Source organism: Ailuropoda melanoleuca, chromosome 15 (assembly GCF_002007445.2).
Source record: "Ailuropoda melanoleuca isolate Jingjing chromosome 15, ASM200744v2, whole genome shotgun sequence".
NCBI classification, from domain to species: Eukaryota; Metazoa; Chordata; class Mammalia; order Carnivora; family Ursidae; genus Ailuropoda; species Ailuropoda melanoleuca.
This window is the reverse complement of record NC_048232.1, coordinates 16264753-16277319: the sequence shown is the minus strand read 5'-3', so window position 1 is coordinate 16277319 and position 12567 is coordinate 16264753. Positions and strand designations below refer to the sequence as shown.

General features: G+C 35.2%; 1 protein-coding gene across 1 annotated transcript in view; it reads right to left on the bottom strand.

Annotated features, from left to right (window-relative positions):
• Positions 1-420: 420 nt before the first annotated feature.
• The window catches only part of SLC39A12 (solute carrier family 39 member 12), a 72123-nt gene continuing 59976 nt past the window's right edge, over positions 421-12567 (bottom strand). Inside the window, exon 13 of the mRNA XM_034644203.1 lies at positions 421-953. Coding sequence (XP_034500094.1) covers positions 825-953 — 129 coding nt within the window. The 3' untranslated portion in view covers positions 421-824. The remainder of the gene's footprint in view (positions 954-12567) is intronic.

The window sequence follows — 12567 nt, the reverse complement described above, 5'->3', positions numbered from 1 at the left end:
ACTGAAATAATGTTTGGGTTTCCTCAAAAAAATATAAGCTATATCACATCGTCAGTAATATTATATCCATAGGCACATTTTGTGGAATCTGTGAGCGTTTAGGCATTGATCTATGGCCTCATTCTAGCTTTTTGACTTAAAAAAAAATTCTTAACCTCCCTTTTTGTTTCCATTTCTCCTTACCTAGAACAGATTTCATTTGGTGATTAGATAGAATGCTGATCTATTATCCTTTCGGCTTCCTGAGTTTGCTGATTTATAAGCATTTATGAGCCAGTGGATAATGGTTCCAGGTGAACCATACTATACCGGTTTTGTAAGAATTGACTCAGAATCTGACACCCGGTAACAGAAGGTCATACAAATCATCACATCAACACTAGACTTTTTTACATTTGTTTATAATTTATTTTGCTTATGGTTTATTGTCTTACAAGAAGAAAAATATTATTGACATCAGAGAAGTTACAGCCCATTTGATCCCAAGAGGCATCTGTCCACTTCAAACACTACAAATATTCTTTATTGGCAAAACAATATTGTTTGAAAGTTTACCAGCATTAATTTAGAATTTGCTAATTACTAAAAAAGATAGGAGTTCCACCATGGTGCTGGGCACTGATACCAAAATTTCAGCTGAGGACAACCTGACATTTATATCCTCAAACAAAAGTGCATCATAAAATTAATAAGTTAATGAACTAGAAGACACACACCCTTCCTTGAGATAAAAATGCTTAATTTACAAGCCACCCTAGAGTACAACAAAAGAAACAGAATGAAGCCATATAAATTCAGTTTTGAAGGATTTGGAGACTCTTAACTTATATTTTAATATTTTGTTCATATATAGCCAACAGTAAGAGAGAAAGCCAACCGAGGGTCAATCCAAAGTTCTGCAGGAGAAACATCAACCAGGGTCGCCGTGTTTGAACATGAGTCATTTCAGGAAGCTAAAAAAAGAACGAAAAACCAGAATAAGATCCAGATATACTCACTGCTGGGAAAAGTTTGGTGGGAAAACATGAGAGACTCTGTTATTCAGAACTTAATAACCTTTCAAATTCCCAAAACAGTTACAAAATGCTTAATACCTACTCTTGACTAAAATTTAAAAATGTAAGATAAATTAAGTCATTCGACTGTGGTTGGAAGGATCCTAGGGTTGCCAGAAGTCTTAAAATGACATATCAGCTGAAAGCAAAGCCAACCCTTCTTTCTTTTGTTTTCAGAGAGTGCTTATGTGAAATAGGTAATAGATTGAAAGTATTATTTCTGACTGTTCTGCTAGGTTTATGAAGCCGTTAAATGTGCTGGTTGTTACGAAGCACAACCAGTGCTTCGTATATTTGTTTCCTTTCAAAGAGATCACCAAGGTCTTCCTGACCTTTAGAACAATGAACACATCATGCCCTAAGGCTGTATTTTACTCTGGGAGAGGCAAGTGGCAGCTGTTTTGTTAGTGGAATGCCTTTCACACCATGTAGAAGAAAAAGTTCTAGGGGAAAGCACCTCAACATGTTCCCTTTTTCAAAAAAATCTCTTGTATTTTTTTTTAATCGAAGTATAGTTGACACACATCGTTACCTTAGTTTTGAGTGTACAACATGGTGATTTCCCATCTCTATACGTTACGCTGCGCCCACCACAGATGTAACGACGGTCTGTCACCTTACAAGGCTGGAATGCCATTGACCATATTCCCTGTGCTATAGCTTTCATCCTGGTCATGTCTCATGTTCCTTTGAATCCCTCATCCTGAGAATGTGAGAGTGACTGACTATATCTCTTGCATGACATAGTGGTTTCTATTGGGAAACGGGCTTAGGTCAAAATGGAGAGAAGACTTCACTGGACCATGGCGTTATTGACGTTTTGAGTTGAAAAATTCTTTGTTACGGGGGCTCTTCTGTGTGTTTGTTGTAGGATATTCAGCTGGCTGCCACCTGACGGATGTCAGCTGTTACCTCTGACCCCAGTTGTGACAACTACAAATGTCTCCAGATGTTGTCACATGTCCCCCGGGGGGGTAAAAAAAAAATGACCTCTGGTTGAGAACTACTGGGCTATTTACAGCAAGAAAAAGGTAAAACCTAAAAAATAGGCAAGGGTTTTAGATTTATGGCAATCAAAAGTCGATATGTTCTTTTTCTAGGTTGACTTGATTTTTATGTCTGTACAAGAGCATCCTGAATGTTCTCTTTGAGGATGCTTGAGATGGATGTTTCTCCCTTTTAATTAGAGAAATGGACAGGATGAAGATTAGGACTATGGTGACCTGTTATCTCACACCCTAACATTGAGCAGTGGACAGAAAGGCAAAGTAGGATTCAGAAATGCTGTCCTGGGTGGATGACCTTAAACAATTATGTGTCCTTTTGGTGTTTTTCTGCCATGTTGAAAAATAAGCTTATCCATACTACTTTAGAGTAACCCTGTATGGTTCTTATCTATTATAAATTTAAAATGACATTTGGAAAATCCATAGATTGTTCCCAAAGAGCTGGCAATTGATGGTACTCTTGTGGGATTAACAAGATACAGGCATTGGAGTTATCCAATACCTCTGATTCTTAATAGTTCATAAGCAACTTCCAAGCATTTACTTCAAGGCCAGACAACATAGGTGACCAGTTTCCTTCTGTCTCAATCATTTGTCTATCAGACCATCTTTGAGACATAATTATGCCATCTCTGGTCACATAAAGGCTCAAAGTTTGATTAACTCTATTTCCAAATACACTGAGACATTGTGTAATTCCCTCTCCTCCTTGGTTTCAAGCAAGATCGTTAATATTCACCCTCAAGATGTGGATGAATTAACAGCTCGTCTTATGTCTACTGTGTCTAGGGCCACCTGGCTGTTGTTCATCTCTGATGAAGTGGAAGTAAGTTCTAAAAAGATTTTTTTTTTTGCGGGAAAATACTTCTAAAATATGAATCATTGACTGAACCAACGTGATTGTTTTTAGTGAATTGTTGAGAAAAATACCTCAGCCAAGATACAAAGCATGGAGGTGAAAATAGTTCAACAGCTAGAACTTGAGATGCATTTTCAAACCATCTATGTTTTAACCTACATTTTAGAAGGCTCACTTTCTAAGTTCCGTCTTTGTCTCAAACGTCTACTCGGGGCCTTTGGTTGGAAAGAAGTAGGTCTTGATTGGGTAGATTTAATAGCCAAAATGTTTAAGATACAAAACTGCAGAGATTAAATTAGTATCTGGGGACTTCCTTCATAATTTCAGTCAGTTTCTGTCCTGACAAAATCCAAAAATGCCGCAATTTTTAAAAACAATTGTTTGATCTATTGTTTTGCTCACCAGCCTAAGTTTATAGACCAGCTATTGTAACACATGATAAAATTGAATAAATGTGTTTATAAGAGTTTCCAGGCTCTGTCAGTGGCCCCAGCCCCAGTAAGAAAACCAAGAATCCCTGATTTTGAGTATGTAGATGGCATTATCCACAAGAAAACACCATGAATATTTTACAGCTCCAGGAGCCACCATTCACATGAACGCAATGTCTTCTGGAAAGTTTTGCAGCAGGATCCCTGCTTTTCACTTTTTAATCAAAATAACTGGCTCTGTGGTATCTTGCCATCTATGTAGGTGTGACTTCCAGCAGCTCATCTTTTCCTTGAGGTCCTTCAGGATGCTCTGGCTGAGGGTCTCATGCAGCGCTTACTTTCATTTACATCAGTTTTATCATGCCCTTTCTTATATCCCGCACCCCCATTTACTCTAGGGTTCTAGGATTCATAATCCTGCAAGAGATAAAATTATTAACTCCTTTTAGTTAGGAGGAAACAATGGCTCAAGGAGGATAATGACGTACTCAAAGTCACATAGATGTGACATCAGAACTAGGACAAGAAGCCAGCTCATCTCATTACTATAGAGGACTGTAGAAGTGCAGACAATACTGACTCCATCTTTGGCCCTCCATCATGTTCATGTTTTCTCAGGGACCTCTCTTAGGGCTACGTGTTCTGGGCCCCCTTGGAGATTAATATACACCTTAGAAATGCACACTGAGGCTGAGATTGGGGGAAGCTTGTTTTGGCCTCCCATGAATCTGTTAGAGATAACATAGTCTTTCCCCTTTCTGATGCACAGGTGATGCCCGAGATCTAATTAAAGGTTAGCTGTCAATTAGGTGCATGCAAGCCCTTGGAGGTGCATGTGAACCCTTTGCTCTCATGACAATGACCTTCTGCGTGTCCCATCTATATAATCTGTGCACTAAGGTCTGGATTTTGCAGAGAATAACTATGCTGCTGTCATGGGTCATCGCCTGCCCGATCGCCCCTGTTAGTAAATTAACCTGAATAAAATTCTATGTAAACTATATAGAGTGGTGTGCTTCATTTTCTGTTCTCACCATGCTTTCTCAGTTTGGGGGATACTTTACTGTCTCTCCTCCTCCTTCTAACAAGGACATTTAAAGACCTGTAAAGACCAGCTCTCTACCTGAAATTCATCTGTATTATGACCAACACATTCCTACTTAATTAGAAAAAAGTGGAAATACCAACGCTCACAATGTTCAGACATAAAAGTCGTTGCATGTGATGAAAACATAATGAAAATATATTATGCAACATAGAAGTATCATGCTGCTTTTGTTATAAAAGATATCATGTTTTCGGTTCTGTTTTTAAGGCAGACAACATGTACTTGAAAAAAGCTATTAAAATAAAGACTAAAACTTTGTAAGCCTATAGAAATGGAGAAACAATGAAATCAACATTTCAAAAAAAAGTTTAAGGAGAGTCTCATCCTGATATGGGTCATCTTTTTTTTAAGGTTTTTTCATTTATTTTATTATTTTTTAATTTAATATTTTTTATTGTATTATGTTAGTCACCATACAGTACATCCCTGGTTTCCAATGTAAAGTTCGATGATTCATGAGTTGCGTGTAACACCCAGTGCACCATGCAATACGTGCCCTCCTTACTACCCATCACCAGCCTATCTCATTCCCCCACCCCCCCTCCCCTCTGAAGCCCTCAGTTTTTTTCCCAGAGTCCATAGTCTCTGATATGGGTCATCTTAATTTGGATGGTCTATCTGAACTTTCCATGTCTGTACATAAATGGGCTTGGTAAGAAAATCCAGCTAAGCTTGCTTTTGAGACAATACTTGGCTCTTTTTTGAATGATTATGGATGAACATATAAATCATAATATCTCTTGGGTATATACCAAAATACCAGAGAGTCTTACAGAAAGTCTTTCCAAGAGATACAAATGTAAAATGCCAAATCTTAACCATGTCTGATTACAGCATTTCACTTGCTTTGAATCTACCCATATTTTTTTTTATCATTTCAGTCAGTAAATTTTGAAGGAAAATGAAGATCTATATGAATTAATTTTCAAGGGTATATATTTTGTTTTTTTTTTATTTTCAAAAAATTCCTGACATCAGTTTTATTGCTCCTCATTTCCCCCCGGATTTCAAGAAAGAAATCTTTTCCTTTTCCTCTAGGGCAATTAAATTCTTTTATTGAACAATTTTATAGATCTTGATTTATACCCTAAGACTAGAGGGGGTAAAATGATGGATAGAGTATGTTAACAATAAGAAAAAGGTCAGGAAAAAAGAGAAGTAATGTTAGCAAAACACTTTTGCCCAGAGATAGAGCAAGAGATATATTTTTTAGATTTCTGCCGGAAACTTGGAAACCTTGAGGTAGAAATTAATTTTCTTTTTTTTACCTTCAATGTTTAGCAAGTTCCCCAACTCAAACCAGTGGATACCAAAATATATGACAGTCAAGGAATTGTAATTTTCTAGGAAGGAAGGAAGAAAGAAGAAAAAAGAAAAAACATCTTTACCTAAAAGATAGCTCTTTATCGTGCCATTGTTTTGTTTTGTTTCAAATTTGAATCAGACACAGGAGAGCAATTCCACGAGATGCACCAAGTCTACACAGTGACTGACTTGTCTGCAGATAATGACCCCAATTATTCTAATTAACGAACTGAGATGTAGGTACGATGGCCAAGTGCTAATTAGAATTTCTGAACATTTTAGAAAGTGATATTAAGTAAATGATTTACACTCAAGTCAGTCCCCATAACTGTATTCATAGTCAAGCTGAAGTTTTAAAGGAATGCTCACAGAGAATGTTAGAACCCATCAGGAAAGAAAATGGATAAATTCTAATGTCATGTGCTATGTAATTAATTAAATATGGGGGAAGACTTATCACAAAGGAAGATAGTCTATAAAACACTCTCTAGAACTAAGATTTTTAGTCTCTCTTTATACATCTTCAGAATCTTGCCATGCAAAGCCTTCTCTGTCTACTTCATCTGTAATCTGAAACTTGTTTCTTGTTGGCGTTAAAGATCTCTCACCAGATATTTCAACATTTGCTTTCAGTATGAATCATAAATACACATACTGAAAAAGAAAGTTCAGCATCCGATGCTTCCAAAAAAAATCAGAGTTCTTTCATTATGAAAAATTTACAATTTAAAAATAAATACTCAACATTCACTTGCAGAAGACATTCAATGATGTCTCCTTTGAAGGTAAGACTATAATTCAAATATTTTTCCTCTCTCAGGAATGCATAGTTTTTGGCATTATCAACTTTCAAGAGAAATGATTTGCTTCTCCATTCATGAAGTTCCCTTGATAACTGACTTATACCATCTTTTCAGAGATCCCTAAAACCCTTTGTGCACATTGAGTTAGGCATACATTTGCATTTGCTCAGAGGAACCACTCTTGTTCCTAGGAAATATGAAGAGAGAGAAAACCTCAGAAACTTATTTTATAGGCTGTCCTAATAATGCTTAATCTCTCTAGGGGCACATAATCCATGGACTGCTCTTACTGTCACATTTGTAATGAGCTTAATTGTGTCCTTGCAGAAGACCCACATCTGAGAACAAGTTGGAAATTTGTTCGTGAAAGTCATGATTTGGCTTGCAAATCTGCAATTATCTGTTTGCATATGCAAACTATACACTTAAATATTTAATATCAAAGACTTCTGGTTTCCAGTATGTCATACAAGATTAGAAGTCACCAACTCATCCAACAACAAGTAAAAAGATGAGGAAACTAAAAAATCAACAACTCTTCTAAGATATGACAGAAAAGTGAGGTCAAATGGCCAGCCCAAATATTGGAGAGAAAGACAAGCGTATATAGAGAATCAAACTTACCTGAGCAGAAACCTACAAGCAGAAACTTTTGTGAAAACCAGTGCCAGGGTAGAGCAATAAACTGTAATTGACAAATTATTAGAGGCTTTGTGTAGACAAGCCTAAAAGTTAAAAAATCTAGGGGGACCCAGTCTTAAGTCTTAATCCACACTTTCGTGGATTTTTCTGCCAGGAGCTCTACTGAATTCTTCCAGTGAATTTTAGGGGGAAATCCCCTCATATTTTTATCAGGAGGAAGATAATGGAGCCATTTTGAAATATGCTGGAGGATTCTGATCTTAACAAGGACTTCCCTTAGGAGAAACTATTTCATCAGAGCCTAACCTGCTGGGGTTTTATCAGAGTTTATCCTACCTATGGAAGGGAAATACTCAATTTCGTCCCCCTCTAGCCATTCTCTTCCACCTAAAGGGGGAGGAGACAAGAAGTTCACCATCTCAGAGCACCAGCTCACAGAAAGACCAAGACCAAATCAAAGAACTATATAATGCTTCCCTTTCCCCATAACTTACTACTACATTATTAAAGGACTATTTATCACAGCTCACAGATTTACCCAGTACATCACGTCATCCTTTCAACAAAAATAACAAGAATTACATGAAAACAAAAAACACAGTTTGAAGAGACTGAACAACTGTCAGAACCAGAGTCAGATACAGCAGGAAAGTTGGCATTATCAGACCAGGAACTTAAAAAACAAAACAAAAAATCTATGATTGATATGGTAAGGGCTTTAATGGGAAAAGTACAGAACATAAGCAAAGATAATATAAATAGAGAGATGGAAATTCTAAGAAAAAATAAAAAAGAAATGTTGGGGATCAAAAACACTGCAAGAAAAATGAAGAATGAAGGGCTCTTTAGTAGATTGGACATGGCTGAGGAAAAACTCTGAGTTTGAAGATATGACAGTAGCAACTTCCAAAATTGAAAAGCAGAGAGAAAAAAGACTAAAAAGAAAAAAAAAGAGAGAGAAAAAATACCCAAAACACAATATCCAAACCATGGGGAGAAAGGTGTAATGTAGGTGTAATGGTGTAATATAATACCAGAAAAAGAAAGAGAGAAAAAAACTGAAGCAATATCAAAAGCAATAATGGCTGTGAATTTCCCCCAAATTAATGTCAGTTACAAAATCACAGATGCAAGGAGCTCAAGGAATAGCAAGCAGGATAAATGCCAACAAAACAAAGCAAACGAACAAAAACACAAACACAAAAACACATAGGCATATCATTTTCAAACTTTAGAAAAACAAAGGTAAGAAAAAACCTTGAAAGAAGCCAGAGTAGAAAAAAAAATCTTACCTTTAGAGAAGCAAGGATAAGAATTATATGTGAACTCTCCAAAACTATGCAAGCAAAAATGAGTGAGGCAAAATGCTTAAAGTGTTGAGAGAGAAAACCACCGACTTAGAATTCTGTACCCCCAAAACTTATCCTTCGAGAATGAAAGGAAAGTAAAACTTTCTCAGGCTCACAAAAATTGAGGAAATCTGTTGCCAGCAAAAAATGTTAAAAGAAATAATTTGTAGAGGGGAAAATGACAAAGGTCAGAAACAGGGATCTACATAAAGAAAGGAAAGGCATCAGAAAGTAAATAAGTGAAAGTAATATTAAAACTTTTATTTCTCTCATTTTTAACTGATCCAACAGATAATGGTTTGTTCAAAATAATAGCAGTAATGTATTCGATTATATTTGCTTGTGTGTGTATATATATGTATGCTTATAGAATAGTGAAATGATTGATGGCTATGATGCAAGGAATGGGAAGGTGGATTAGGAGTATTTTTTATTATAAGGTCCTTCTATTACCCATGAAGCAGTGTTGAAAGTGGAGTTGGATTACTTGTAAATGTGTATTTAAAACTCTAGAGTAACCACTTAAAGTACTAGAAAAGAAGTAAAATTAATGTGCTAATAAATGAGTCAAAATGGAATTATATAAAATGCCCAATTAAAATCACAAGGCAGAAAACCTGTGGAAGACAAAAGTAGCAACAAAGAACAATAGGCTATAATCAGAAAACAGTAACAAATATGGTAGCTATTAATCCAACTATATCAATAACCACTCTAAATGTCAATGGACTAAAAACACTGAAAAAAAGACAGGGATTTTGAGAATGGATCAAAAAATAACACCCGACTCTATGCTGTCTACAAGAAGTCCACTTTAAATATAAAGACACATATAGACTAAAAGTAAAGGGATGGAACATATTATCATGCTAACACTAACCAAAAGAAAGCAAGAATACCCATGTTAATTTCAAACAGAGCAGACTTCAGAGCAAGGAATGGTATCAAGCATAAAGATGGTTATTAGGTAAAGATAAAAGTCTCAATACTCCAAAAAGACATAATAATCCTTAATGTGTGTTCACATAACAACAGAGTGCTAAAATACGTGAAGCAAAAATTGATAGAATAGCAAAGAGAAGAGATGGATCCACTATTCTAGTTGGAGACTTTAACACCCCTCTATCAGAAATGGACAGATCCAGCAGGGAGAAAATCAGTAAAATCACAGTTGAACTAAAGAGCACCATCCATCAACTGGATATAATTGACATCTGTAAACTACTTCATCCGATAACAGGAGAATACACATTTTTTTGTAAGCTCACATGGAACATTCACCAAGATAGAACACATTCTTGGCCATAAAACACACCTTAATAAATTTTAAAGAATAGGAATCATACAATATCTACTCTCAGGTAACAATGGAATTAAACTAGAAATCAATGACAGAAAGGTAGCTGAATAATCCCCAAATACATGGAGATTAAACAACATAATTCTAAATAACATAAAGGTCAATGAAGAAAAGTCAAGAAAAATTTTAAAGTATTTGAACTAAAAGAAAATAAAAATACAAGTTATCAAAATTTGTGGAGTCCGGTGAAAGTAGCGAATAAAGGGAAATTACCACATTGAATACATATATTAGAAAAGAACAAAGATCTAAAATCAATCATTTAGACTTCCAATTTAGGAAACTAGAAGAACAGCAGATTAAATACAAAGTAAGGAGAAGAAAATAAATAACAAACATTAGAGTAGATATCAATAAAATTGAAAATAGGAAATCGGTAGAGAAAGTCAACAAAACCAAAAGTTGATTCTATGAAAAGGTCAACAAAATCAAAAAACCTCTATCCAGGCTAAGAAAAAGACAGAAAACACAAATTACTAATACCAGAAATGAAAGGGATATCACTACAAACACCAAGGATAATAAAAGCATAATAAAGAAATGTTATGAATAACTCTATAACCACAAATTTGATAATCTTGATGAAACACACAATTCTTTGAGAAACATAACTGCCAAAACTCACACAAGAAGAAACATACAATCTGAAAAGGCCTGTATCTATTTTAAAAATTGAATCAATAATTAATAATCTTCTAGGGGCGCCTGGGTGGCACAGCAGTTGGGCGTCTGCCTTCGGCTCAGGGCGTGATCCCGGCGTTATGGGTTCCCACAAATTTGATAATCTTGATGAAACACACAATTCTTTGAAAAACATAACTGCCAAAACTCACACAAGAAGAAACATACAATCTGAAAAGGCCTGTATCTATTTTAAAAATTGATTCAATAATTAGTAATCTTCCAAAAGTTCACTAGTGAATTCAACCAAACATTTAAGGATGAAACCCTACTGATTCTCTACAATCTTTTCCAGAAGATAGAAGCAGAGGGAATACTTCCCAACTCATTCTATGAGGCTAGCAATGTCTTAATACTGAAACTAAAGACATTGCAAGAAAACTATAGAGCAATATTTCTTATGAACAGAGAAACAAAACTTCTCAACAAAANTCTAAAAGGTTATTCACTAGTGAATTCAACCAAACATTTAAGGATGAAACCCTACTGATTCTCTACAATCTTTTCCAGAAGATAGAAGCAGAGGGAATACTTCCCAACTCATTCTATGAGGCTAGCAATGTCTTAATACTGAAACTAAAGACATTGCAAGAAAACTATAGAGCAATATTTCTTATGAACAGAGAAACAAAACTTCTCAACAAAATAGTAGCAAATTGAAACCAACAATATATGAAAAGAACTGTTCACAATCAAGGGGGATTTATCCAATTATACAAGGCTGGTTTAACATTCAACAATCAATTACTATGATCTACATTGCAACATCAACANCACAATCAAGTGGAATTTATCCAATTATACAAGGCTGGTTTAACATTCAACAATCAATTACTATGATCTACATTGCAACATCAACAGACTAAAGAAGATATCAATAGATGCATAAAAAGCATTGGCAAAATTCAACACCCATTATGATAAAAACTCCCAGCAAACTAGGAAAAGAGAGAAACTTGCTCAAATTCATAATGAAAATCTGTAACACTGTATGGTGACTAACATAATATAATAAAAAAATATTATTATAAAAAACAAAAGAAAATCTGTAACAAAAAAAGCCTATAGGTAACATCATGCCCAATGGTGAGAAACTAGAAAATTTACTGCTTAGATCTGGGATAAGGCAAGGAGGTCCCATCCCACCGCTGTTTTTCAACATCAATTTGGAAGTCCTAGTGAGTGCAGTAAGAGAATAAGAGGAAATAAAAGAAATACCAAAAAAGGCCAACTATGTATAAAATCCAAAAGAATCATAAAAAAAAACCCTCCTAGAACTAATAAGTGTTTATAGCAAGGTTGCAAGATACAATGTTAATATACGAAAGTCAATTCTTACATAAGAGGAAAATGAACAAGTGGAATTTGAATTAAAAACACATTACCATTTATATTAGCAGCAAAAATAGTGCTAAACCTAAGTATAAATCTTTATGAGGAAAAGCATAAAATTCTAGTAAAAGACATCAGGGAAAAACCAAATAAATCTAGAGAGATTCCATATCCACAAGCAGGAAAACTCAATATTGTCAAAATGTCAGTTCTTCTATAGATTCAACACAACCCCATTCAAAATCTCAGCAAGTTATTTCATGGATATTGACAAACTGATTCCAGAATTTATATGAAGAGGAAAGAGACCCAGAATGGCCACCACAGTATTGAAGGAGAAGAATGCAGTTGGAGTGTTGACACTATCAGTCTTCAAGACTTACAATAAAACTATCACAACAGTGTGGAACTGGTGAAGGAACAGAAAAACAGATCAAGGGAACAGAATAAAGAGGCCAGAAGTAGAACAACATAAATATAGTCCACGGGTCTCTGACGAAGTAGCAAAAATAATAAAATTGAACAAAGATAGTCTTTTCAAACAAATGGTGTTGGAATTATCAGACATCCACATGTAAAAAACAAAACAAAACAAAACACCCTATAATGAATCTATACATAGAACTTTTACTCTT